The 26,259-nt window shown below is 47.9% G+C and overlaps 1 protein-coding gene across 48 annotated transcripts in view; it reads right to left on the bottom strand.

The window, feature by feature from the left end:
• The window catches only part of WNK2 (WNK lysine deficient protein kinase 2), a 126,252-nt gene that overhangs the window by 39,154 nt on the left and 60,839 nt on the right, over positions 1 to 26,259 (bottom strand). For 32 of the 48 annotated variants that reach the window (XR_014841146.1, XM_085018336.1, XM_085018338.1 and 29 more), the window contains exons 9-19: positions 24,272 to 24,474; positions 20,766 to 20,921; positions 20,184 to 20,375; positions 17,673 to 18,233; positions 14,975 to 15,268; positions 14,372 to 14,421; positions 13,476 to 13,644; positions 13,273 to 13,389; positions 12,504 to 12,674; positions 12,191 to 12,236; positions 11,578 to 11,685 (exon numbers count right to left, since the gene is read on the bottom strand). Coding sequence is in view for 47 of the 48 variants with exons in the window: in XM_085018336.1 (XP_084874462.1) it covers positions 11,578 to 11,685; positions 12,191 to 12,236; positions 12,504 to 12,674; positions 13,273 to 13,389; positions 13,476 to 13,644; positions 14,372 to 14,421; positions 14,975 to 15,268; positions 17,673 to 18,233; positions 20,184 to 20,375; positions 20,766 to 20,921; positions 24,272 to 24,474 (2,067 nt within the window). In the remaining variant the exon portion in view is untranslated. The remainder of the gene's footprint in view (positions 1 to 11,577; positions 11,686 to 12,190; positions 12,237 to 12,503; positions 12,675 to 13,272; positions 13,390 to 13,475; positions 13,645 to 14,371; positions 14,422 to 14,974; positions 15,269 to 17,672; positions 18,234 to 20,183; positions 20,376 to 20,765; positions 20,922 to 24,271; positions 24,475 to 26,259) is intronic. The other 16 variants (XM_021088170.2, XM_085018329.1, XM_085018330.1 and 13 more) reach the window with 3 other exon arrangements.

Below are 26,259 nucleotides of genomic sequence, written 5' to 3'. Positions count from 1 at the left end.
TTATCTTTTAACCATTATACTAGAGATAAGAGATTTACACACAACTATTATGATGATACTTGTAATGACTATAATACTCTTACCAGTGAATTTAATACTTTCATGGGTGTTCCTATTACATGAAGCAGGTATAGGGGTGATGAACTCCCTCAACTGTTGTTTGGGAGTTTTTATTTCTTCTTCATTTCTGAAGGATAGCTTTGCCAGTAAAAGTAGTATTCTTGGTCATCAGTTTTTTTGTTTTTTTATTTTCCCAACACTTTGAATATATTATTCCACTCTCTCTTGGACTGCAAGGTTTCTCCTGAGAAATCTGATTAAAGCTTCTTCTCTTTAAAAAAATGAGTTTTATTTTCCTCCTGCTGCTTTCAAAATTCTCTTTGTCTTTGGTTGCTGATAGCTTTAATATAATGTGTCTTGGTAAACTCTTTTTTGGGTTAAATCCATAAGGGAACTTAGGAGAGTCATTTACCTGGATGGGCAACTCTTTGCAGATTTGGGGATTTCTTAAGGAAGTTTTCTGTCCTTTCTCTCTCTTCTCCTGGGGTATTAGTTACTTGATGGTGCCTCATAATTTACACTGGCTTGCTTCACTTTTTCCCATTCTTTCTTTTTTCTTTGATGACTGGTAATTTCAAATGACCTGTCTTCAAGTTCACAGATTCCATCTTCTGTTTGATAAAATCTGCTATTGACGCTCTCTACTGCCTTTTTTTTTTTTAAATTCCATTCATGGTATTTCTTCAGCTTCAGAATTTGTTTGGTTCTTCTTAGGATTTTTATTTCTCTGAATTCTTACTTTGTTCATGTATTTTTTCCTGATTTCGTTAAGTTGTCTACATGTGTTCTTTTGCAGCTCACCAAGTTTCCTTAAAACAGTCAGTTTGAATTCTATGACAATTTACAGATCTTCAATTCTTTGGTGTCAGCTCCTGGAAAACTACTGTGCTCTTTTTGGTAGTGTCACGTTTCCTTGCTTTTTCATGTTTCTTATAAACTTGTGTTGATATCTCTGCATCTGACAGAGAAGTCATCTCTTCTAGACTTTATAAACTGATTTTGGTGGGGAAGACTTTCACCTGCCAGTGGGTGCATGGGATAGTTGGGGCATGTTGGTTCCAGTTACAGAGCAGGCCCAGCAGTGTAGTCTCAGTGCACCTCCACCAGCTGGGGTCAGTGCAGGTAAAGATGGCAGGAGTCCTCAACTGCAGGTAGCCACAATGGCTGTGGGGAATGTTGGGGTCTTCAGTGGTGAATGTTTCTGGGCATCTGCTGATCTCTTTTTCTGCCATGAGGATCTTGTGGCTGACAGCATACCTCTTGGCACTGGGTCCAGTTGGCAGTGGTAGCACTGGTGTCTGATGTCTAAGTACACATGGCACAGACACAAAGCAGAAGTCTGGAGTGCAGGCATTCATGGAGGGATGATGGCTACAGGTTCTAGGATGCTGACTATCCACAGCAGTGGTAGCTCCAGTGTCTCAGGTGCATGAACATGGAACTGGGATCTGAAACACGGGTGCAACTGCAATAGCCAAGGTTCTGGGGTCTGGCATGTGCACAGGGTTGAGGGAAGCAGCTGGCAATCCTGGTCATGTGGCAGCACAATAGCAGCTCCTTCCAGGGGAGTGATGGATAAGGTGCAGCAGCAGCATTTCCCTCCCTGGGGGCTCTGTGGCAATGTGGTTGTTGGTTATCTTGATGGTGAAAGCTTCCAGTGACTTCTCTGGAGTATGCAATAGAGGTCCATGCCGCTACCACTATAGGGTCTTCCACTGGGAAAACTGTGGGGGGGGAGCCCACAGATGCCATGGGGACTGTATGTAGAGTTCCTTAGCAAATGGGGTCCTCCACAGAGCAGGCAACTGAGGACCATGCTGACACAGGCTGTGTGGCTGATACAGACACCTCAGCCTTCTTTGTTGCTAGCCATCTCTTGACATCTCATCTAAGCAGATCTCTCCCAGTCTTCTCTGTGCAGTTATTCTCCATTACTGCTTCACTTTGTTGCCACATGTTCTTAATTGGGCTCCTAAGCCATCCCACAGCTGTTTCCATTTATAGATCAATGTCTAATTGTTGTTTTTATGGGAAGATGAATGCAGTTATCTCCTACTCTGCAATCTTGCTGGTGTCACTCCTCCCCATTATTTTCTGAGGGTCTTTTAAAATCTGGGCAGAGTTCTCCATTCCCCTCGTGAACCTTTTGTCTTTTTTCTTTTTTCTCAACAATTATCACCTCTTTTCCAACATCTGAATGAGTCCACATTTCTCACTATCATGAAAGCATTTCAGGTTTGATTACATAGTATTTGTCCCCTCCCTCGTGTGGCACCACTTTGAATTTCCTCTAGAGAAAAGCTGTTCCTACTTTCAAGTCCAGGAATGTGCATGTAACTTGCTCACAAGTCAGTCTGTGCAGTCCAGTCCCATGGCCACATGATTGCTCTAGTAACAGATATTAATTCTAGTTCTGTATAATGGAGTCAGGCCCAGAACCCCTGAATCCTTCTGAAAAGAAAAAATTCTCTTTCCTGCCTGCACCTAATCTGCAAGTTTATATGCTGAGCTGTTCCAGTAATCCTGCCACCACAAAGCATAAATGTGAGAAGGTTTTTAACTGATTAAAATTTTTTAATGTTTATAGCACTTTTCAGCTTTTCTGTTTCTTCTATATAAGTGGGGTTAAGTTACATTTCTCCAGGACAACATACATAGAAGTTTTCAAATTTATTGGCAAGATGTTATATAGAATACACTCTTATCTTTTTCTTTCTTTCTTTCTGGTCTTTTTTTTTAGGGCCACATCTGGTGCATATGGAGGTTTCCAGATAGGAGTTGAACCAGAGCTGTAGCTGCTGGCCTATGCCACAATTACAGCAATGCCACATCTGAGCTGCCTCTGCAAGCTACACCACAGCTCACAGCAATGCCAATTCCTTAACCCACTGAGTGAGGCCAGGGATTGAACCTGTGTCTTCATGGATACTAGTCAGATTTGTTTCCGCTGAGCCATGATGGGAACTCCTCTCTTATCTTTTTCTTCATAAAGGAGCAATGTCCTTCTTTTTCATTCCTGATACTGACCGTGCATTCTCTCTTGGCTGAAGTCCATCTCACCAGGGCCTTAACAATTCTATTATCCATGACAAAGAACCAACCCAACCTTAAAGCTTTCTTGATACACTATTGTATATTTCATTGATTCATGCTTTTACATGTTTTATTTCTTCCTTTTATTTGCATTCCGTTTTCTCTAACTTTTTACAGTGGATCTATTTCATTGATTTTTAGCTTTTATTCCTTTCTAATATGTATATTTGAGGCCACAAAGTTTCTGCAAAATATGGATTTAGCTGCATCCCACAAGTTTTTTTTGTCTATTTTTTTTTCCTGCACCTGTGGCACATGGAGGCTCCCAGGCCAGGAGTTGAATCTGAGCTGCATCTGTGACCTAAGCCACAGCTGTGGCAATGCTGAATCCTCAACCCACTGTGCGGGCCCAGGGTAAAAATGGCAATACCACAGAGACAAGCCAGATCATTGGCCTACTGCACCACAGTAGGAACTTCCCAAGTTTTGATATGTAATATTTTCATTTGCATGATTTTCACATCATTATAACACAGAATATTTTCCATTATAATTTCTTTTCTTTATGAGATATTATAGATGCATTTCTTTTTTTTTTTTTTTCTGGCCACACCCTCAGCATTCAGAAGTTCCTGAGCCAGCGATCAAATTCACACCACAGTGGCAACCCAAGTCACAGAAGTGACAGGGCCAGATCCTTCAACTGCTGAGCCATGAGGATTCCAACATGTGGAAACTCTTCTCTTTTTCCTTTTTAGGGTAGCACCTGTGGCATATGGAAGTTCCCAGGCTAGGGGTAGAATTGGAGCCGCAGCTGCCAGCCTATGCCACAGCCACAGCCACATGGGATCTGAGCCATGCCTGTGAACTACACAGCAGCTTGTGGCAACACCTGGCCCTTAACCCATTGAGCAAGGCCAGGGATCAAACTGATATCCTCATGGATACTAATTGGCTCTTAACCTGCTGAGCCACAACAAGAACTCCCATGTGGGGACTTTTTAACTATCTTCTTGTTTTCGAATTCTAGCTTACTCCCAGCTGTAGTGACAGAACATTCAGTGAGTGATTTTGATACTTTTAAATTTGAGATTTGCTTTGTGTTCTGCATATGGTTAATATTAAAAGTTTATGAGGACTTGAAAAAAATGCATTCCTCAGCTGTTGGGTGTCTTATATAAAGAACAGGACTGCCCATTCTACTGTTGAAATCCTTTATAGCCTTATTGATTTTTGTTTTCACATTCTAAAGGTTAAAACTCCCATGATAATGTAGACTACTCTATTTCTTCATTTAGTTTTGTTAATTTTTTTTTTTTTTTGTCTTTTTAGTGCTGCACCCACGGCATATGGAAGGTCCCAGGCTAGGGGTCCAATCAGAGTTGCAGCTGCCGGCCTACGCTATAGCCAAAGCAAAACAAGATCCCAGTCAGCATCTGCAACCTACACCACAGCTCACAGTAATGCCAGATCCTTAACCTACTGAGTGAAGCCAGGGATCAAATCTGATTCCTCATGGTTACTAGTCAGATTCCTTTCCACTGAGCCACAATGGGAACTTCAAGTTCTGTTAATTTTTGCTTTATATATTTTGAGGCTGTGTTATTAAAGACATGCAAATATAGAATTATTTGATTTTCCTAGCAAGCTGAATCTTTCACCATTGGTTTTGTGCCTCAAAGTCTATTTTGTCTGATATAAAAAGATCTACTCTAGCTTTCTTTAGGTTAGTGTTTGTATGCTTTATCGTTCTTCATTTCTTCTTTTCTCATTTTAATGGCCACACCTGTGGCACACAGAAGTTCCTGGGTCAGGGACTGAATCCAAGCCACAAGGGTGACCATGCCACAGCTGTGGCAATTCCAAATCCTTTAATCCAATGTGCCAAGCCAGGGATCAAACCCACACCTCCACAGTGACCCACTGTGGCTGGATTCTTAACCCACTGTGTCACAGTGGAAATTCCCTTTTTCCATTTCTTCACTCTTCACTTTTTGCAGTCTTACGTCTTAGTTTGTTATTGGTTTGTTCTCTCTTTTTTTTCACATCTGACAACTTTGAGATTTATTTCATTTGCACTTAATTATTCATCTATTGGGGTTAAAACTACCATCTTACTAATTAATGACCTTCTATATAATTCACCATGTTCAATATTGCTTTTTCTCTCCTTCTTTGCCTTTCGTTTTTAAAAAGTTCTTCCCCATTCCACTCCTCCCTATGAGGGTGGAAGTTATCTTCTATTTCACAACTCTCACAAAGGTATACCACAGACAACAATATACATTCCTGATTTTGCTCAATTTCCAACAGCACAAGACCCCAGGAGCCCTATGAGTTCAATTCCCTTCCCCTTGTAGTTTTCACTATACAAGTCCTAGAGACACCTTATCAAGTTTAACCCAACCAGTGCATACTGAGCTTGCTGAGGATGTTTACAGTTGTTGAAATTTGTCAAATTCCTTTCCTGAACTTATTGAAATGACCATACAGATTGTTTCTTTTCCAGTGGTAAATTACATTCTTTTCCTATAGCTTTTGGACATATGTAACATAGTTGAATAACTGTATTGACATGCTTGTCTGCTAATTCTAACAATTGTGTCAGCTATGTGTTGGTTAGAAAGTGGAATTTTTCTCATATTGTTCTGCCTGGTAATTCTGATTGGACAGCAATGTAAAGTTTGTCTTCTTGGGTACTACATGAATTTGTATTCATAATAACAATCTTTGTTATGGGATGCATTTAAGCTACTCTGGCTTGATCTTTTCAGATGGGTTTTTTTGGGGTTTTTTTTTTTCTGTCTTTTTAGGGCCACACCTGCAGCATATTGAAGTTCCCAGGCTAGGGGTCAAATAAGAGCTGAAGCTGCCAGCCTATACTACAACCACAGCAACATGGGTTCTGAGCAGTGTCTGTGACCTACACCACAGCTCACAGCAATGTGGGATCCTTAACCCACTGAGCTCTTAAGATTCATTAGGCAGGACAGGAACCACATTTAGTCTAGGGCTAATTATTCTCCTCCAAGATTGAGGCAAGGCCCTTTTCAGAACTCTACCCAATGTCCCTTCAGTTATAAGACTTTCCAGCTGACTGCTGAGAGCAGACATTCCCTGGCCCATATGAGTTCTAGCATCTTTCTCTCTAATCCTTTGAGATGGTTCATTTCCTGGCACTAGCTAGTTTCCTCACATACAGTACTGTACAAATTAATCAAGGTGAATCATCTGTCCATCTCCAGACTTTTTTTTTCCTCTTTGTGGTACTCCCTGCTCTCCAGAACTCTACCTGGCAAACTCTCTGGCCCATGGGCTTTTTCTCAAACTCTTAGGTAAGTCTCCTGACCATGGGAAGTTTGCAGAGCTCTACTTGGGTCCCTTGCTCCCTGCTCCGTAGTGTGGAAACTCTCTCTGCAGTCAGCTCAGGATTTTTTCAGTCTTACAGGGATCAATATTCTTCAGTGCCTTATGTTCAAAGGCTTAAAAAACATTGTTTCATATATTTTGCATGCATTTATAGTTGTTGTTGTTGTTTGGTCTTTTTAGGGCTGCACTGCAGCATACGGAAGTTCCCAGGCTAGGGGTGGAATAAGAGCTGAAGCTGCCTGCCTACACCACAGCCACAGCAACAGGGATCCGAGCTGCATCTGTTAATTGTACCACAGCTCATGGCAACACTGGATCCTTAACTCACTGAGCAAGGCCAGGTATCAAACTTACATCCTCATGGGTACTAGTCAGGTTTATTACCACTAAGCCACCACGGGAACTCCTGATTTTTAGTTGTCTTAAGGGAAAATAAACCCAGTGTCTATTGTCCATTTTGGCCTAAAATAGAAGTCTGAGGGTCTCTTTCATTGTCTGTTGCTGCTGCTTTCCTTTCATGCTATCTTGCCTCATTATCTGCCTGGTTGTAAGTTTCTTTTTCAACATGTGTAAACTTTTCTTCACTTCTAAATTATCATACAGTAAAATGGACTTTTTCTTTAGGTATAGAGTTCTGGGAATTTCAGCATACTTACATTCATATAATTACTACCATAATTAAGGCACATGACAATTCAACTACTCCCAAAAAACTTCCTTGTGCCATCCCTTCATACATTCTTCCCCTACCTCTAACTCCTGGCAAACAATAATCCTGTTCTCTATCTACAGTTTCTTTGAGACTGTCATTGTAAATGGATTATACAGGACATAGACTTTTTTTTTTTTTTTTTTTTTTTTTTTTTGGTCTTCTTGCCTTTTCTAGGGCCACCCCCAAGGCACATGGAGGTTCCAGGCTAGGAGTCTAATCGAAGCTGCATCTGCCGGCCTACGCCAGAGCCACAGCAATGCCAGATTCGAGCCGCGTCTGCAAACTACACTATAGCTCACAGCAATGCCAGATCCTTAACCCACTGAGCAAGACCAGGGATCGAACCCGCAACCTCATGGTTCCTAGTCAGATTCGCTAACCACTGTGACACGAAGGGAACTCCCAGGACATAGCCTTTTGAGACGGCTTCTTTCACTCAGTATGCCTTTGGGGTTCATGTTGCTGCAAGTGTCAATATTTTGTTTCTTTTCTGAAGTACCACCATTTGTTTGTCCATTCACCCACTTTAGGATATTTGGGTTGTTTCCAGTTTGGGCAAATAGGCATCTGAACTGCTACATTTATACATAAGCATTTAGTGAACAGGAGCTTTCATTTCTCCATGGTAAATACTGAATGAAATTGCTGTATCATATATTAAGTATAGCTATTATTTTTTAAATGTCAAATTAGGAGTTCCTGTCATGGCTTAGTGGTTAACGAACCCAATCAGTATCCATGAGGACATGGTTTCGATCCCTGGTCCTGCTCAGTGGGTTGAGGATCCCACGTTGCTGTGGCTGTGGTGTAGGCTGACAGCTACAGCTCCAATTCAACCCCTAGCCTGGGAACTTCCAAATGCAGCAGGTGTTGCCTTAAAAAGACAAAGAAAAAAAAAAAAAGTCAAATTGTTTCCCAGAATAGCTGTACCATTTTCATTCCCACTAACAATTTATATTTGAGAGATCCAGTTGCTCCATAGCCACTCCAAAAACTTCATACTGTTAGTTTAGCCACTCAAGGTATGTAGTGATCCCTCACTGGGGCTTTAATTTGCATTTTAATTTGCATTTCCCTGGTAGTCAATGACATTAATTTTTAAAATGTGCTTAACTGCCATCCTTATTTTCTCTTCAGAAAAGTGTCTGTTCAAGTCCATTGTCCATTTTTTCATTGAGTTGTTTGTTTTCTTACTGATGAGTTTTGAGAGTTCTTTACATATTTCAGGAACAAATACTATGCTGTATATGTAATTTACAAGTATTTTTTCCCGGTTTATAGCTTGTCCTTTCATTTTCTTACTAGTGATTTTCACAGAGCAGAATAGTTTTATTTTTATGATGTCTGATTTATCAATGTTCTTTTTTTATGGGTTATACTTTTGGTGTTAGGTCTAAGAACTCCCTGGCACAGATCACAAAGGTTTTCCGCCAATGTTTTCTTCTGAAAGTTATATGGTTTTACATTTTTTATTTGGCTATACAATGAATTTTGAGTTCATTTTTTGGTATAGTATGTCAGGCATAGGTCAAGATTCAATTATTGCATATGGATGACCAACCAGTCAGCCCAACACACATTTATTGCAAAGACTATCCTTTCTTCATTGAATTCCTTTTGTATCTTTGTCAAAAACTCAAGCGGCCATATTTCTGGGTATTTTTTCCCACTGATCTTTGTGTCAATCCCTTTGGCAATACTATGCTGTTTGGGTTACTGTAATATTATAGGAAGTCTTATTATTGTGATTCCTCCAACTTCATTCTCCTTTTTCAAAACTGCTTTAGATATTTAAATTACCTTTGTACTTCAATGTAAATTTTAGAGTCAGCCTGACTACATCTGACTATATTATCCTGTCTGAATTCTTACTGGTATTTTATTAAATCTATATATCACTTTAGAGAGCCAATATTTTTACTATGTTAAGTCTTCCAACTGATAAATGTAGTATGTTTCTCCATTTAGGCCATCATTAATTAATCCATTTCATCAATATTTTGGAGTTTTCACCATACAGATTCTGTATATTTTTGTTAAATTTATAACTATGTATCCTTTTTTTGAGCTCTATGAATAGTCCAAATTTTAGTTTCTAATTGTTCACTGTCAGCCTATAGACATATGGTTATTTTTGTTGATTATATATTCTGTAATCTTGCTAAACTCACTTACTAGTTCTGAGACTTATTTGTTCTTTACAACCATTTTGATTTTTTTCTATATAAAATGATATTAGCTGCAGAGACAGTTTTATTTCTTCCTTTTCAATCCACATACATTTTATTTTTTTCTTTCTTTTCTTTTTTTCCATCTTTTGTTTTTTGAGAGCCGCCCCTGTGGCATATGGAGGTCAGGCTAGGGGTCCAATCAGAGCTACAGCTGCCAGCCTACACCATAGCCACAGCAACATGGGATCCAAGCTGCGTCTGAGACCTACACCACAGCTCACGGCAATGCCGGATCCTTAACCCACTGAGTGAGGCCAGGGATCAAACCTGCATCCTCATGGATCCTAGTCAGGGTTTGTTAACCACCGAGCCATGATGAGAAGTCCACTTTTCTTTCTGTTTCATGCAATCTGAGATTTCTGGAATCTGAGATTTCTAGTTTGATGATGAATAGGAACAGAGAGAGTGGATATCTATGCCTTGATCCCAATCTCAGGGAAAACATATTTGGCTTTTCATCACTAAATATATTGGCTGTCTGTGTTCTGTAGATGCTCTTTGTCAGGTTGAGAAAGTTTCCTTGTGTCCCTAGTTTGCTGAGCATTTTTATCATGAATAGTTGTATTTTGTCAAATACTTTTTCTGTATCAACTGATATGATCATGTATCTTTCTCTTTGTAAGGGAAATTCCCATTGATATTAGTACAGTGAATTAATTGATTTTTTAATATTGCTTTCCCAGGATATACTGTTTTGTTATTGTATATTGCTCCTTTTATATATTGCTGGATTTGACTTTTTTTTTTTTTTTTTTTTGCTTTTTAGGGCTTCCCCACAGCATGTGGTGGTTCCCAGGGTAGGGGTCCAATCGGAGCTACAGCTGCTGACCTACACCACAGCCACAGCAATGCGGGATCCAAGCCGCATCTGTGACCTACACCACAGCTCATGGCAACGGCAGATCCTTAACCCACTGAGTGAGACCAGGGATCGAACCTGTGTCCTCATGGATACTAGTCAGATTTGTTTCCACTGAGCCACGATGGGAACTCTGACTTTTTAGTATTTTACTTTTTCCTTCTATATCCATGAAAGATTTGGGTCTGTCACACTTTGGTGGTCCTGCCTTTGTGTGGTTTTGCTATGAGGGCAATGCTGGCTTCATACACGATTTGAGAAGTGTTCCTTCTGTTTCCATTTTCTGGATGAAAATGGTGTAGAGACTGCAAAGAATTGGTGTTTTTTCCTTTTTAAAAAAATGTTTAGTAGAATATACCAGTGAAACTATTTGGATCTAGAAAGTTCTGTGGGGAGATTTTTCACTGCAAATTCATTCCTATTAATAGATATAGGAGTATTCAGTATTATCTATTCCATATGGATGAGCTTTAATAGTTTGTAGCTTCCATAGAATTAGTGTCTTTCATCTAAGTTGTCAAATTTATGTGTGTAGATTTGTTCACAGTATTCCATGACTGTGATTCCAGGATTATTATCCTTTACGCAGGGCTGTAGTGATGTCTCCTGTTTCATTCCTGATACTAGTATGTTGCGTCTTCTCCTTTGTCAGTCTTACAAGAGGCTAATCCTTTTATTGATTTTTTTCCCCCAAAGAATCACTTCTTTGTTCCATTGTCTTTTTTATGGTTTTTATTTCAAATTTCATTTATTTCTGCTCTTATTTTATTTCCTTCCTATTGCTTGCTTTGGATTTTGTTCTAGTTTTCCTGGTTTCTCAAGATGAAAGCTTGGGTTATTGATTTGAGACTTCTTTCTTCCTCTAATCATTTAGGACTATAAATTTCCCTTTAATTATCTCCTTAGCTATATCCCACACATTTCAAAGTGTTGTATTTTCATTCCTGTTCATATCAAAATTTTCCCTGAGACTTTTTCCACAACAACACTGGTAAGAAAGAGTGACAACAGAGCCCTTTAACACATGCCTGTGCAGCTCATGTACCTCACCTGCACAGTGAAGGTAAGTGGCAGGCCCAAGCCTGAGTGCTGCCTTGACTTGGCTCATTTGGAGGAAATCTAAGACAAGAAAACAAAACCACAGGCTGCCCCGGGCTTTCAAGCAATAGCTCAGGGTACGGCTCTGGCACTCTGCTGGGCAAACAGCACATGCTGGCAAAACATGTAAAGCCAGGCTGAGGATCATGAGGTGATGTGGAGTAATATATAGGAGGAGTCATGCCAAATGATCAGAGGGTTCTGGCTGCTCGTACCTTGGCTTGGTTGGCTCAGAGGAAGTGGGGGCGAAGACTCAGGAGCCTCTGTTGTTGGGTGCTCAGCCACTGGACAGATGATAAACCACCTCTTCCCAGTGTGCAGGACTAAGGGGAAGGACAAGAACATCTAGTGAGAGCGAGCAGGTTTCTCCCAAGGCTGGCATGATCCTTTGCTACCAGCACAAGACGTGCCATAGGGGATTTGGGCAATTCTTCTTACACAAGTGGGGAGGATGTACAGCCTGCTCAGGGGTTCCTCATTTCACTGGCAGTCAGAGGCTCTCACAAGTCCCCCCCTCCCCAGCACAAGCTTAGTCCCCAGGACAGCCATGTGCATCAGTGAAGGGGTAATGCTGGCTGGAATACCACACCATATGTGGGCTAGACATGGCTCCTCAGACTGGGCAGCTGTCCCCAGATGGGGGCATGCTCACCACACACTCCAGCAACCCCCAAGTGTGATAGCCAAAACCCCTTACAATATGCTCAGTGGCGGGGGGTAGGGGGCTCTTATGAAATGCCTGCTGGAAGGCAGACAAAGGACAATGACAGAAATGCCTCCTCCAAACACATACCTGGTTGGTGGGTATGGCCTTAAAGGGAGACGTACCATTTTGCTGATACACAGGAGCATTTGCTTGGGATTGGCGACTCTCCTGAAGGAGGTAAAGGATCAGAACTCAGAAGACTGCATGGAATAAGAACTTCCTTCAGAGCACAACATGGCCTCAAATCAGGAGGGGCCTTGGGAGCTCGGACCTTTCCAGCTGGACTGAAGGCACTCACGCTCCAGGCCACCTCACCCAACACTGCCTGACCTGCAGGCTCCTCCAGCAGGCAACATCACGGCATTGTGCTCATAGAGCCTGGAGCTGGGAGAGAGTCAGACCCAGACCTCCCAGGACCTCATTTCCAGGACTCACCTCCCTGGCGCCCAGGCCACAGGTGCCGAGGTGCGGCGGGCTCACCCCTGGGTCGGAGCCACGGTCGCCATCCGTGTCCTCACTGAGCATGTCCTCTGCCTTGTCCATGACGTCCTTCATCTGCTCGATGAAGGTCTCCCGCTCGGCCTGCAGGATGAAGTCGTGCTCTACCTATAAGAGAACAAGCAACCTGCCGGTGGGTACGTGCCTCAGGCCAGTGGCCAAGCTGAGACTTCACTGAATGCTTTGCCTGATTTCTGCTTTGGACTAAGCCCAAGAGGGGAGACCCAGTCAGGGGGCCCAGTCCCCACCGTAGGAGCTGCACGGTTTAGCAAGAGAAGCCACAGTGTGAGAAGTAGGCCCTCCAGGTGATGGGCCAGTGCTGCCCACAGCAGGCAGAGGCATGAGGATAGGGAAGACTGGCATCCAATATCTCCTCAGTGGGCTTGGAGGCATGCACTTGAGGGACACAAAGGAGACAGCTTCACAGTCCCAAGGCAGGGTCATTGCCTCTTCTGACCAGGCAGCACACCCCACCTTACCATGTATTCTGTCTCTCTCTCTCTTTTTTTGCTTTTTAGGGCTGCATCCTTGGCATATGGAAGTTCCCAGGCTAGGGGTCGAATTGGAAATGTAGCTGCTGGCCTACACCACAGCTCACAGAAACGCTGGATCCTTAAGCCACTGAGCAAGGCCAAGGATTGCACTCACATCTTCGTGGTTGCTAGGCAGGTTTTACTGCTGAGCCACAAGAGCTCCCAGGCCTTACCATGTAGGTAGCGATCTCATCAGGTGCATCCCCATCCAGGTCGAACTTGAACGTCACCATCTTGTGGTTGTGCGTCTCCAGCTGACACTCCACCATCTTGTCACCTGTGTTGCACACCTACAGGATGCCCAGGCAGTGAGACCAGGCAAGAGACTGTGCCTAGCCAGCCCTGTCTTGCCAGCCTGTTCTGCCTGGCTACTCACATTCAGAATGGTCAGCCGGGGTCGGCTGGCTCGCTCCTGGCGGGAGCGTGCACGCGTGGACCTGCGGTGATGTTTCCGGGCAGCCTTGCCTTCCAGCTTCCCCCCACCAAATGCACCTTCACAGCTGTCACTCATTTCTCTTCCAGAAGGGACGTCGGAACCTCCGTAGCTACGCAAAAACCAAGAACACTGAAGCACCCAGGGGATGGGCCTATAAGCCTGCTTCGCATATGAAAGTTGGTTTTTTAGGAAACAGCCAGAAACTTTACTGTCAGCCAGAGGGTCTAAATCTGGCCATGCCCAGCAGAGAGACTCCTGAGCCCACTGTCCCTTCTCCCCAGTGACATCTGTCCTGGGTACCGCTGGGATCGTGAGAAACACATGGCCTTTCTGACCCGGGACCTCAGTTCGCTTTGCTCCTGGCCTGTGAATCAGGCTTAACCGGCTCAAGGTAAATGTTAGGATTAAGATACAATCCCCTCTCCACCCCCATTCCCCAAGACCTCAGTCCCCCCATCTGCTCAACAGCAATGGGAACACGTCAAGGATTTGAGGAGCTTGCACCAGGCTTGGCATTGGTGCACCAGAAGGGTGGGACCCACTGTCACGTCCCATAACTAGTTCCCTCCCCAAACACGACATTCTTCATGACTGGGGCACTGGGCAACCTGGGATGTGGGCAGGACTCTGCCCTGCCCTCCCAGCCTCCCCATGGTCCCCAGGCCGCTGACTCTCCCCCTTCTAGAAGGTCCTCAGCACCACAGACCAACACCAGGACCCAGCACTCAACTGGGAGAATCAGCACTGAGAGACCCCCAAGGAGCTCCTTGAGGGCCTGAGGTCAGGAATGGCAATGGGGGACATTGTTAGAAGCCCCGACACATGTGTGCTGTTACCTCTCACAGCTCTGAGGGAGGCTGGGCTGCTTGTCCTGTGAGGCCTGCTCCTGAAATAAAACCATGGAAAGGAGGTTGGGTCACATTCACACCCCACAACACAGTCACACAGCCTGCTGTCTCCCTGCCTCCTGCCCCACCCGCTCCCTCTGACTACAGTGAGACCACACAAGTGGCAGGAGTGATGGGCTTTATCTTGTTCAATGCTGGCAGCCAAGCAGATTCCCAAGAGCTGGAGCTGCCCTCCTTTCCAAATGTGCTAAACCCCTTTGCCAATCCCTACGTGGGAGAACACATCCCAGGAAGAATTGTCACAGGCCTTCCCATCATTTCCAAAGAAAAGCTCTCTAAATCCATGTATAAAAACCATGGTCTCCACCTGGGCATGTGTCTAAGTAAAGTGTGATACACCCAAGGACAGCAGAGGGAGGCAAGAGTAGCATCCGCAGCTGTCCCTTGGCACATGCTTCCACCCTCCCGAGGGCATCCCCGACTTCTAGGGCTGAGACCCAAGGTCACCATACAGGAAGGCTGCCATGACGGTGGGGTCAGGGATCAGGGTGACAGGCTGGGGGCCAGGCCCCCAAGGGGAGGGTCACACACCTCCGGGGCCGGCTCCACCGTCAGCTGAACGGCTGGGCAGGGGCCAGTGACCCCAGGCCCGCTGGGCAACGGCAAGTTAGCAGGCGGCAGGAGCGCAGTAGTCTGGACAGACAAGCTCTGAGCAGGCGCCACCACTGTGGGGGCCAGGGAGCCAGGGAGCTGAGGCAGGAGCTCGGGGGCAGCAGGCGGCAGCGCTTCTGGCAGAGGTGGGGAGATAACGGCAGCAGGTGCGGGCACCGTGGGGACCTGGGTGGTGATGTCCACGGCGTATGGAGGTGGGTGGCCAAGCAGGATCTGGGGGCACAGGGGACAGGGATGCAAGGTGGGGTGCAGGGCCATCGCCTTCCCTGAGGGTCCTGGACCAAAGTGGGTGCTTCCACCATGTGGGTGGGTGAGCAGGTAATGTGGACATCCCTGTGTCCACCCACACCCCTCAGACAAATCCTGGGGTCACAGCTTGTCTGTAGGCAGATTTAGCAGAAACAGACAAGAACAGGCACTCTCATGTCCCTGTCTGTGTAAAATCAAACCTAAAACCACACTTCATTTATGAACCCCAAGCCATGTTGGGCTGAGAAGTTCTAAGTGCAGCATCCACTTAGCACCAATCACAGGCTCTCTGCCACCAGCCTGCAGGACCTCCCTGACACCACTCCATACCAGCCTCCTGTCAGGTCAGAGCCTGCATCCTGACGACCCCAGCCATGAGCAAGAGGGGCCATGGGCCTCAGCCTTCCATAGAGTGACTCAGGAGCTGAGCCTGGCTCCTACTGTTCCCTCTTTAAAAGCTCTCATGGCAAATGCTAAAAGACAGGCAGAAGGAAGGCACTGAACTGACAGGGCTCTGGATCAGGGTGGAAGCTGGAATTGGAAAGGACCTGTTGCTGGCAGCAAACAACCAACCACATGGTATGTGGGGTGAGATGCGAAAGCCACAGCCTGGACATGGAACTTCCTCTCCTAGACAGACGCGCCAGCTGGAGCGTTCAGGGGACTCTCTGCCCTCAGCACAGGGAAACCTCTGGGCAGCCATCTGAGCTCATCAATGAACTCCAGACCCTCTGCTGGCTGGACAATAAGGAGGCCACCAGGACTGACCAGTGACCTCTAAGCAAACAGCACCTTCTCCAGCCACTGGCTAAGCGAACAACCCAGTGCCAACAGCATGCCAGGCCAGCAGAAGGCATAAGGTGGGGGCCCAGCCATGACACCACAGACCGCCAGGCCTCCCCACATGGACCCTGGAGTCAGTACTACTCCTAGTAACAGACCAGGGAGGTACCTGCTCAGTCAGGGCACTGGATTAATATACCTTCTCATACTGGTTCTCAAACCAACACCATCATATTGGTCAACGAAAATCATCCCTTCCTTCTCCAAGTACAAATCCCTTCTAGAAATCAGGGAGAAATATCCAAGAGATATACATTGGACCCCTCACCTTATACTGGAATGGATTCAGTACAAGATGAGTGAGGGGAACCCCTGGACCTAGCAATTTTCAGGAGGAATTTTCAGTACAAAATCCAAAGGGGAACAGCCTGAACTCAAAAAAGCAAAGGATATGCCCATAGGCACGTCGGTGTTGGGGCTTAGAGCCAGGGAGCAGCCAGGGAAGGAGGCCCCTAGGTGGGAGGGTTCCCAGGTCAGAAGCTCCCTAGGTGAAAGGATGCCCAAGTGAGAGCCTCCCCCCAGATGAAACCCCCACACCCCAAGATGAGAGCCCCACCCGCCCCCAAGGTGAGAGCCCCATGCTAGCTCCTCTCCTCACATGAGGCTGGATAACAGGCCTAGAGTTCCAAAACATGCACAGGCTGTGCAGCTTTGCAGAGCCACAGGGGGGCCCACCCATTCAGCAGGGGGCATCACCCTGTATCCCTTCATTGTCAGACCAATGAGCTACCCAGGGTCCCCACCTGACTCTGAGATGTCATCCTGTTTGCCATGACCACCTTAGACGCAGTAGCCCATGTACACCAAGCACTGCCTGGTCCAGAACCAAGAGACCCCCTCAAAACCCCATTTGCCTCATTCCCTGGCTACTAAGATGGGGGGTATCATTTTACTTCACTTTTTTTTTTTTTTTTTTGTCTTTTTCGGGCCACACCTATGGCATAAGGAGGTTCCCAGGCTAGGGGTCAAATCGGAGCTGCAGTTGCTTGCCTACACCACAGCCATAGCAACTCAGGATCTGAGCCTCGTCTGTGACCTACACTGCAGCTTGCTGCAACGCCAGATCCTTAACTCACTGAACAAGGCCAGGGATCGAACCCACATCCTCAGGGATACTAGTCAGGATTCTTAATCTGCTGAGGCACAACAAGAACCAGCCCCCCACAACTTTGACAGGAAACAAGACATGCAGGATAAGCCTCCCCAGCAGCCCCAGGCTGATACAGCTGCTCCAAGACTTCCAACCCCGCCCAGGTGCCACAATGCCCAGCATGACCAAGGGCTACCCCACCACAAGCAGCCACTACTGACACTGGAGAAGGAGCCAACAGTGGCGTTTCTAGAGACCCTAATTCTCAAGGCTCTTAACACACGCTGGGAAATGAGAGGAGGCAGCAGGCACCCCCACGCTGGATGAGAGGCTAGAGCCAGGGGACAGTGGTCTGTGATGCCCCCCCCGACCCTGCATGCTAAGGGGTCTCCTAGCGCCTGGAGGATGGTGGGCCCTGGCCAGCAGGTGGGTTACCTGGCTCCCAGCACTGGCAGCCGGAGCAGTCTGCTCTGGAAGGCGGGCAACACTTGGCTGTGGCTGGTGGGGTTGTGACAGCATGGGGGCTGCCGGCTGCTGGGGGGCAGCCCGCACAGTCTGCACTGTGTGGAGGGGAGAAGGTGGGACCTCGCTGGGCACCATCTGTGGAAAGGCTGCTGGGTACACGGGCTGAGCTGGGAGCTGAGCCACAGCAGGGTGGATGGACAGGGCAGCCACGCCTTGTGGGGCCACAGCCAGAAGAGGGATGGCGGTGGCAGTGGCCGCCACGTTTGGCACGATGGTCCGGCATGGCACGGCCAGTGGTGGCCCAGCTGGGTGGGGCAGCTTGACTGCCTGCAGAGGCAGGGCCGGTGATGCGGACAGTGGGGCAGTGGCGGCATTGAGTGGAAGGCTCGGCAAGATGACAGCTGGGGAGAAATACTGAGACGGGGGAGGCACAGCAGGCCCTGTGGTGGCCGGCAGGTCAGGGAGGGCTGCAGGGAGGCTGTCGACAGTGGCCAGGGGGGCGATGGGGGGGACGACCGGAAGCGGAGGCATCTGAAAGAGAACAAGAGCGTCAGCCCCACCAGGATTCAGCCTGGCCACAGCACATTGATACCAGGCGAGAGGGCCCAAATCACCCACAGTCCCTGTCCCCACCACAGTCCCTGCACCTGCCCCCTGTGTAGCTGCTGCCAAAGGGAACCAAGATGCAAACCCAACTTAAACAGAACCAAGCACATGATGGTTGGACAGAAGGAAAGGCAGGAGGCCTCAGAAGGGTGTGGAGTGCAGACATGACCTTTGAGAGGGTCCCTCTTCAGCACCACCACAACGGGACCCAGGCTGGGCCACTCTGAGGTTACTGCTGGGTGACTGCAGGGACAGCAGGGGTCCTAACAGTGACCATCAACTTCATAGCTTTGGCTTCTTTTCCTTCAGGAAGACCAGGATGATCAGAGCTACCAGACTGGCTCCAAATATCTGAAATTATTTTGCCCAATTCCCCCCAATTTATTATAAATTCACACCAAGACTAAATTCTTGCACAGGTTCTCTCAAGGAAAGCATGTCTTCACACCCTTCCTTGCTGGCTGAATGCCCCAGAGCCACACGGACTGGGAGAGAGTGGTATCGTGCAACATCGGAGCTCTGGAAACTTCCATGTCTGGTTTTCCATCCTGGAGACATCTCATGGATTTAGCCCTTCAAACGCTTCAGCAGCTTCTCTGATAGTTTGCTCTAAAATAAAGCCATTCTGGGAGTTCCCATCGTGGCTCAGTGGTTAACGAATCCAAATAGGAACCATGAGATTGCAGGTTCAATCCCTGGCCTTGCTCAGTGGGTTAAGGATCTGGAATTGCCGTGAGCTGTGGTATAGGTTGCATACGCGGCTCAGATCCCACGTTGCTGTGGCTCTGGTGTAGGCTGGTGGCTACAGCTCCGACTGGACCCCTAGCCTGGGAACCTCCATATGCCGCGGGAGTGGCCCTAGAAAAGGCAAAAAGACAAAATAAATAAATAAATTAATTAATTAAATAAAATAAAGCCATTCTGGTGGCGGGCATGTGTGCATCACATAATACGTGCCTTTGTGCAACTATAAGATAGCGAAAATATGTAAACTGATTTCTCTGTATCTGAAGAGCAACTAAATGCCACGACCCCCAGGAGCAAGGTGGTAGGTTAACTAGACTCTGAAAGTGACTCTAATGCAAGGGACGAGCAAAGGCGGGGTAACAGCTGACACTAAAGAACCTTCTGGATGGTGCCTGTGAACCACAGAACACTCACATCTTCCCCATGAAGCAGCACTTCCCATCCTAGCCCTCCTGTGATTGAGGGTCACTGGAAACCCGTGTGACCATTAGCCTGGGCAACGGCACCCAAGCATTAACCACATGCTATCAAGTGATACTGGTCACATGATGCTCCCCCAAGACAGGCATCAGAAGTCACTTTCAAAGTCAGGTGCCAGCTTCAATGGCCAATCTCCTCCATGGTTGGCAAGCTGCTCAGCTGTCCCCTGGACCACCAAGGAGCCATAGTTGGCTCCTCCATGGAGGACAGTGATTATAGTTAGGTGATCTCAGCTCCAACCTGGCTTCTTTGGCCTGACTCCGGCCTAAACCTCTCCCCATCTTGGATGTGTCTAGGTCAGAGTCAAAGGCAGGAGGGCACGTCAGTCCAGCTGTCCTGTCACCAGGGAGTGTTTCTGTCTTGAGGGACCCATGTGCCCTGGGGACAAAGAATGGCCAACCAGGAGTTCCTGCTGTGGTGCAACAGGACTGGCAGTATCTTGGGATCACTGAGACACAGGTTTGACCCCTGGTCCAGCACAGTGGGTTAGGATTCGGCATTGCCACAGCTATGGCTTAGACTGCAGCTCTGATCCTTGGCCCAGGAACTCCATATGTCATGGGGAGGCCAAAAAAGGAAAAAGAAAAAAGTATGGCCAACCAGGCTGGGGGAGAAGGCGAGGCTTGAGGGTAGCGGACAGAGAGGTACCTGTGGAGGGACTTGAGCAAGCGGCTGCAGGGGCGCTGGTGGCATCTGGAGGGGCTTCAGCTGAGCAGGGGCTACCACCTGGGACGTTGGAGCCAGGTATGGCGGCAGGTGCGGGGGCACTGGCTGGAGAGCACCCACAGGCTGTGGGGCCAGGACCTGTGGCAGGGGTACCGGCTGGGCCAGCAGAGGAGGCTAGAAAGAGAGAAGTGGCTTCTCTTAGAGCAGCACCCTCCTGAGATACACCCTATGTGCTTCGACACAACAGGAAAAAAATCAGCTCACACACATGTACACATACACATACCCATATGCAAAATGCATCCAGCCTGGACATGCAGGTCTGAGAGAGTCATTCTGCGGAAGGGGGCCTTCTGAGTAGCAGACCCCCGAACTCCACAGACACAAGAGACCCACCCTACTTCCATCTACACCCCAGGCCCTGGGGACCCAGAGAGGAGCACTGGGGGCCTGGACCTGTCAGGAAGCTGAGATCCTGGGCTCAGGCCAGCCAAGATGGACAGGCAGGGCCTAGGGAGATGGAGGGATCCAGGGTACCCATAAGGAGGGACAGCCAGCACTCACCTGGTGGGTGGGGGGTGTGGGCTGGCCTGGGCCTGTTGGCACAGGGGCACTGGGAGGCGGCAGTACAGGAGCGAAGGTTATGGCCGGCTCTGGGAAATGCTGCTGTGGGAGCGGAGGGTGGGTGGGGGGCGGGATGGAGCCCCCTGACAGGCCAGGCTGCAAAGAGCACCCAGAACCACACTCAGTAGCTACCCTAAGGAGCCCCCCTAGCCCAAGCACATGTTCAGCATCTGTAGGGACCCATCTCTTACTCCCCATGGCTGCCGTCCTGCACTTTTCTTAGGAACATGATTCACCAGAAGCAAGATGTGGTGGCTCCTAAATTAAGAACAGGGAATGTTCTAGAACATCAGCTCCAAAAACTGTCATGCAACCTTGAGAAAAGATCATTAAAAGAGATTTGTGGAGGAGTTTCCTGGTGACCTAGCAGTTAAGGACTTGGTGTTATCACTGTTGTGGCTTGGGTCACTGCTGTAGCTTAGGAATTTCTGCATGCTACAGGTGTGACCAAAGAAAAAGAGAGAGATAGATGTGCGGAACCATTTATGGAACCATGGAGAAACACCTGCTATGACATGAAGTGAGAGAAAGATGAAAAAGCATACATCTCTTGCCTATAGGGCTGTCTAAAATGTATATGTGTAGGGAGTTTCCTGGTGGCTTACTGGATTAAGGATCTGGCATTGTCACTGTTGTGGCTCTGGTCGCTAATGGGACACAGGTTTAATACTTGGCCTGGGAACTTCCACATGCCACAGGAGTGGTCAAATGAAATAAAAGTATACGTGTATAAATGTTTGGAAACAGAATATGGAAACTTGGGAATAAACAGCAGGAACAGAGCTGGAGACAGGGGTGATCTGCAGAGCTGGGAGCCTCCCATGACTCGCCCATCAGGAGAAAAGTAAGGCCACAAATTTGAGCCCTCACTGCCAGGCACGGCACAAACAGGGAAAACCAGAAATCTGAGCATTAGGTGTTTGATAGTATTAACAGCTGCTGACTTGTTCATTTTTAGGTGCTATAATGGTAGTGGGTTTTGTTTTGTTTTCTTTTTATTACTATTATTTTAGGGCTGTACCTGTGGCATATGCAAGTTCCCAGACTAGCAGTCAAATTGGAGCTGCAGCTGCCAGCCTATGCCACAGCCACAGTGCGGGATCCAAGCCACGTGTGAGACCTACATCCCCAGCCTGGTGCAGTGGGTTAAAGGATCCAGAGTTGCCACAGCTGCAGCACAGGTCTCAGCTGAGGCTCGAATTCAATGCCTGGCCTGGGAACTTCATATGCTGTGCATGCAGCCATTAAAAGTGAAAATAAAAACACAGGGGAGAAGCAGGCTAAGGCTATGGGAAAAAAAACCACAGAGATGACTTCTGAAGCCAAGAGTACATTGACATCAGAAAGTTCTCTCACTTGAGAACAGGTGACAGTCATTTCCAAAACCATCTTCACCCATTTCATCTTTTGCAGCAAAACACTTTACAGAAAGCAGCATGGGGTAGGACAGAGCCTCTCTTTTGCATTTACCTGGAGCCACAGAGCAGAATGAGTCACTAATGCACACGCTCCTGGAGCCACAGTCCATGGCTCAGCAGGAGTCAGGAGCTCAGGAGCCTGGGGGCCTCGGAGGAGCAGCTTGTACTCTTGACTCCAGCGTCTCTTCTCCCCTTTTCCTGGGCCCCAGAGGCACATCACCATCGCAACCCTCCCCAGGAGTCCTGGGTGCACCCTGGAGACCCCCTCCAAACCCCACCCTTCTGTCCAAGGTGTTTCTGGGTAAAGACAAAATATGGGAGAAAGCTTTCCAGCCAATGTTGGGTGCATCCTGGCCAGGCCCTCACTTTCCCTGTGCTCAGGCACCCCAGTCTGGGAACCAAAACCAGGACAGGCACAGCGCTGCAGCACCCCAGGTGGACAGCCCCCTGTGTGGCCAGAGAAAGTCTGACCCTGTACCTAGGAGGGATGAGGTGGAAGGTTCTGGCTCAGTCCCAGCCTAGGCGACCTAAAGCCAAGAACCAGCACTTTAACAAGCAGGTGGCCTTTTCCTAAATGAACTCTTCCTGCCATAAAATCCTATTTCACTTTATCTTGTGAACCAAGTCCAACTGCAAATGCAAACTGCAAATGAATCCTGGGCTCTGGTCAGCAGAGGCAAAGGCTTTGACTGCTTTTCCAAAGAGACTTTCTGACACTGAGCCGTCAGGAGCTAAGGGAAGAGAGACGGAAGGGAGTGGAAAGGCTGGCGCCCAGCATTCAGGAAGCCCCAAAAGGCAGCCACAGTGGGAAAGGGAGAGTGACAGCATGTGCGGGGCCACCGTAACAGAAGCACCAGGCAGGGGGCGCTCCTCAGGAAGGGGTGCCAGCCTTGACTGCTTCTGGGCCTGAGAGCCATCTAATCGCCCTCTGGACCTCCTTCTGCCACCTGGCTCAAGGGTATAACTTTTCTGGGACTGACCACTTGGGACTGGGAAGCAAGTGATTGTTTCGCTTACTTTGGCATTAAAAAAAAAAAAAAAAAAAAAAAAAAGGATTTCCTGTTGTGGCTCAGCAGACTCGAATCTGACTAGGAACCATGAGGATGCAGGTTCGATCCTTGGCCTCGCTCGGTAGGTTAAGGATCTGGTGTTACAATGAGCTGTGGTGTAGGTCACAGACTTGGCTTGGAACTGGCGTTGCTGTGGCTGTGGTGTAGGCCAGCGGCTACAGCTCCTATTCGACCCCTAGCCTGGGAATCTCCATATGCTGCAGGTATGGCCCTAAAAAGCAAAAAAAAAAAAAAAAAAAAAGTTAAATGGGGCCCCCTCATTGTGCAAATTCCATTTTCACCAACAGGCTCAGACTTTTCATATCTGACAAATTATTCCACAGGCATAAACATGAGACCCTTTCAATCCCACATCTCAAATATCACTGAAAATGTTGCCCCATGATGTGGTTGTTTCCATACCTCTAACTTTTTTTTGCCCACGCTTGTGGCATATGGAAGTTCCCGGACTAGGGATCAAATTGGAGCCACAGCAGCAACCTGAGCCACTGAAATGATGCTGGATCCTTTACCTGCTGAATCACAGGGGAACTCCTCCATACCATAACTTTTAATGGCTGCATAATACACAGTGGAGAAATGCCAGAAGATACTTAACACTCCCTCAGTGAAGTTGGATACAGAGGTTTCATTACTATAAATGATGCTTTTCTGTCACCTTTGCACCAGTTGGAGGCACCTTCTCAGGCCCAGCACCAGTCACAGGGCGGGACCCTGCCAGCATTACCACAGCTTTGTAGGCACTGGGTATCATTGGGCTCTGTTTTCGGTATTTGCTCATCTGGCAGGTCTTTCAGAGAACATCACAGGCTGCTCCAGCCTGCAGCCCTGCATTTCCTCCAGCCTGCTTTTGTGTGGCTGGGACCTGACCACAAGCCAGCACAGACTGGACAACCCATCATAGGCTCTAGGCCATGGGAACAGGGACTCTGGCACGGGGGGGGCTGGGCTGACTCACCACAGCAGACTGCTGGTAGGCCCCCAGTGAGGGCAGGCTGTGTGGCAGGACAGGCCCATCACTCATGCTCACAGGGGGGCTGCACACACACTGGGCGGGGGGTGGTGCTCCATCCACCAGCGAGCCCAGCACAACGCTCTGCTGGCTGCTCTGCGAGTCCGAATACACTGTGGACCCCTGGCCACTGTCGAACGTGCTGTCCGCTGGGGAGAGAGGACAAAGGCATGGCTCAAAGTGCCCCCACCAAAGTCACCCCCCGCAGCATTCCACACAAGTCTTAGGGAACAAAAAGGGGGCAGTCTGTCTGTGTGTTTTCTTGGCTGCATTCCCAGAACACGTACATAATGAACATGTGTCATTGTAAACAATCACCCACAGGATGGTACAGGGGGCTATGATTGCACCAGCGAGATGGCCCTGGCGGCCCACCCCCACGCTGCCTGACCTTGCGAGGTGCTCACCATGGGCCACCACAGATCCCAGGTGGCACCTGCACCATCCTCCACAGGCAGGACAGCTGTATCCATGGGCTTATGAACAGGGACCTCACCTGGCACCTGACCTGGCCTTGAAAGTGAGCACTTTCAGCTATTTAAAGACATAAGATGGGGAGTTCCTTGTGGCTCAGTGGAAATGAACCCAACTATTATCTATGAGAATGCAGGTTCCATCCTGGCCTCACTCAGTGGGTTAAGGATCTGGCATTGCCATGAGCTGTGGTGTAGGTTGAGGATGTGACTTGGATCCTGCACTGCTGTGGCTGTGGCATAGGCCAGCAGCAACAGTTCCAATTAGACCCCTAGCCTGGGAATCGCCATATGCCCTGGGTGCAGCCCTAAAAAGCAAAATAATAATAATAATAAATAATAAAGACACGGTATGGAACGTCCAAGTTGGGAAAAGCTATAATCATGTGGAGGAAATAATGATCACCTGGGTTTTACAGAGGGGGAGGGAGGTCTCAGGACCCTGACCACCTCCACCTATCACAGCAAAGAGCCTGACGTGGGAAGACCTGGGTCCAAATCCAGCCCCTCACTTCATGGGCCTGGATCTAACATGGTTGGAAAATGGGGTTGATGAGGTCCCTGCCCCACAGAGAGGCCATGAGAGGGGCACCCAGAGGCTCCACGGTCCAAGGCAGCCCCCAAGAGGCCAACCTCACCCAAGGTCAGCCCAAGTTGGTCTGTCACATGCAGCCATGATGGAAGGAGCCACCTGTACCTGGGGTACAGACAGGACAGCCGTGGCCCACAGGCTCCTCCCACCAAGATGCCCTGGGAAGGCAGGGCGCCTGCGTGACCAAGCCAGGCAGGAGTAAAACCAAAACCTGGTGAAGCTGCACTGTTGTTTTACTGCCTCCAGATTCCGAAAGGTCCATGAACATTAGAATTTTCCACTTATGAACACCCACCTATTTCTACAGGGGGTGACTTTCAGTGTTGGCATTGTGTCCATTTGTAGTTTAAACAAATAAAGTGGCTTCAGCCATATTAAGACAAGTGGCTCCAATTTTTGATGAGGTGGCTACGAGTCATTTCTACTCACACAGAGAGAGAGACAGAATGAGAGAAAGAGAGAGAGAATGTATACAGACCAGACAAAGTATAAAACTACTCTAACCACATACGTGACATTTTACTTTTTTTTTTTTTTTTTTGGTCTTTGTTGTTGTTGTTGTTGTTGCTATTTCTTGGGCCGCTCCCGCGGCATATGGAGGTTCCCAGGCTAGGGGTCGAATCGGAGCTGTAGCCACCGCCAGAGCCACAGCAACGTGGGATCCGAGCCACGTCTGCAACCTACACCACAGCTCACGGCAACGCCGGATCGTTAACCCACTGAGCAAGGGCAGGGACCGAACCCGCAACCTCATGGTTCCTAGTCGGATTCGTTAACCACTGCGCCACCACGGAAACTCCACATTTTACATTTTTTAAGTGAATGCGTTTATTATTTGTATGATAAAATTTTTAAATCATTTTTTAACA

The sequence above is a fragment of the Sus scrofa genome, chromosome 3 (assembly GCF_054392235.1).
Source record: "Sus scrofa isolate SSC_HxYL_T2T_F1_AM1 chromosome 3, Sscrofa_HxYL_maternal_Yorkshire_Landrace_v2.0, whole genome shotgun sequence".
Taxonomy (NCBI): domain Eukaryota; kingdom Metazoa; phylum Chordata; class Mammalia; order Artiodactyla; family Suidae; genus Sus; species Sus scrofa.
Note: the sequence above shows the minus strand (reverse complement) of the source record. Positions and strands in the feature narration are given on the sequence as shown.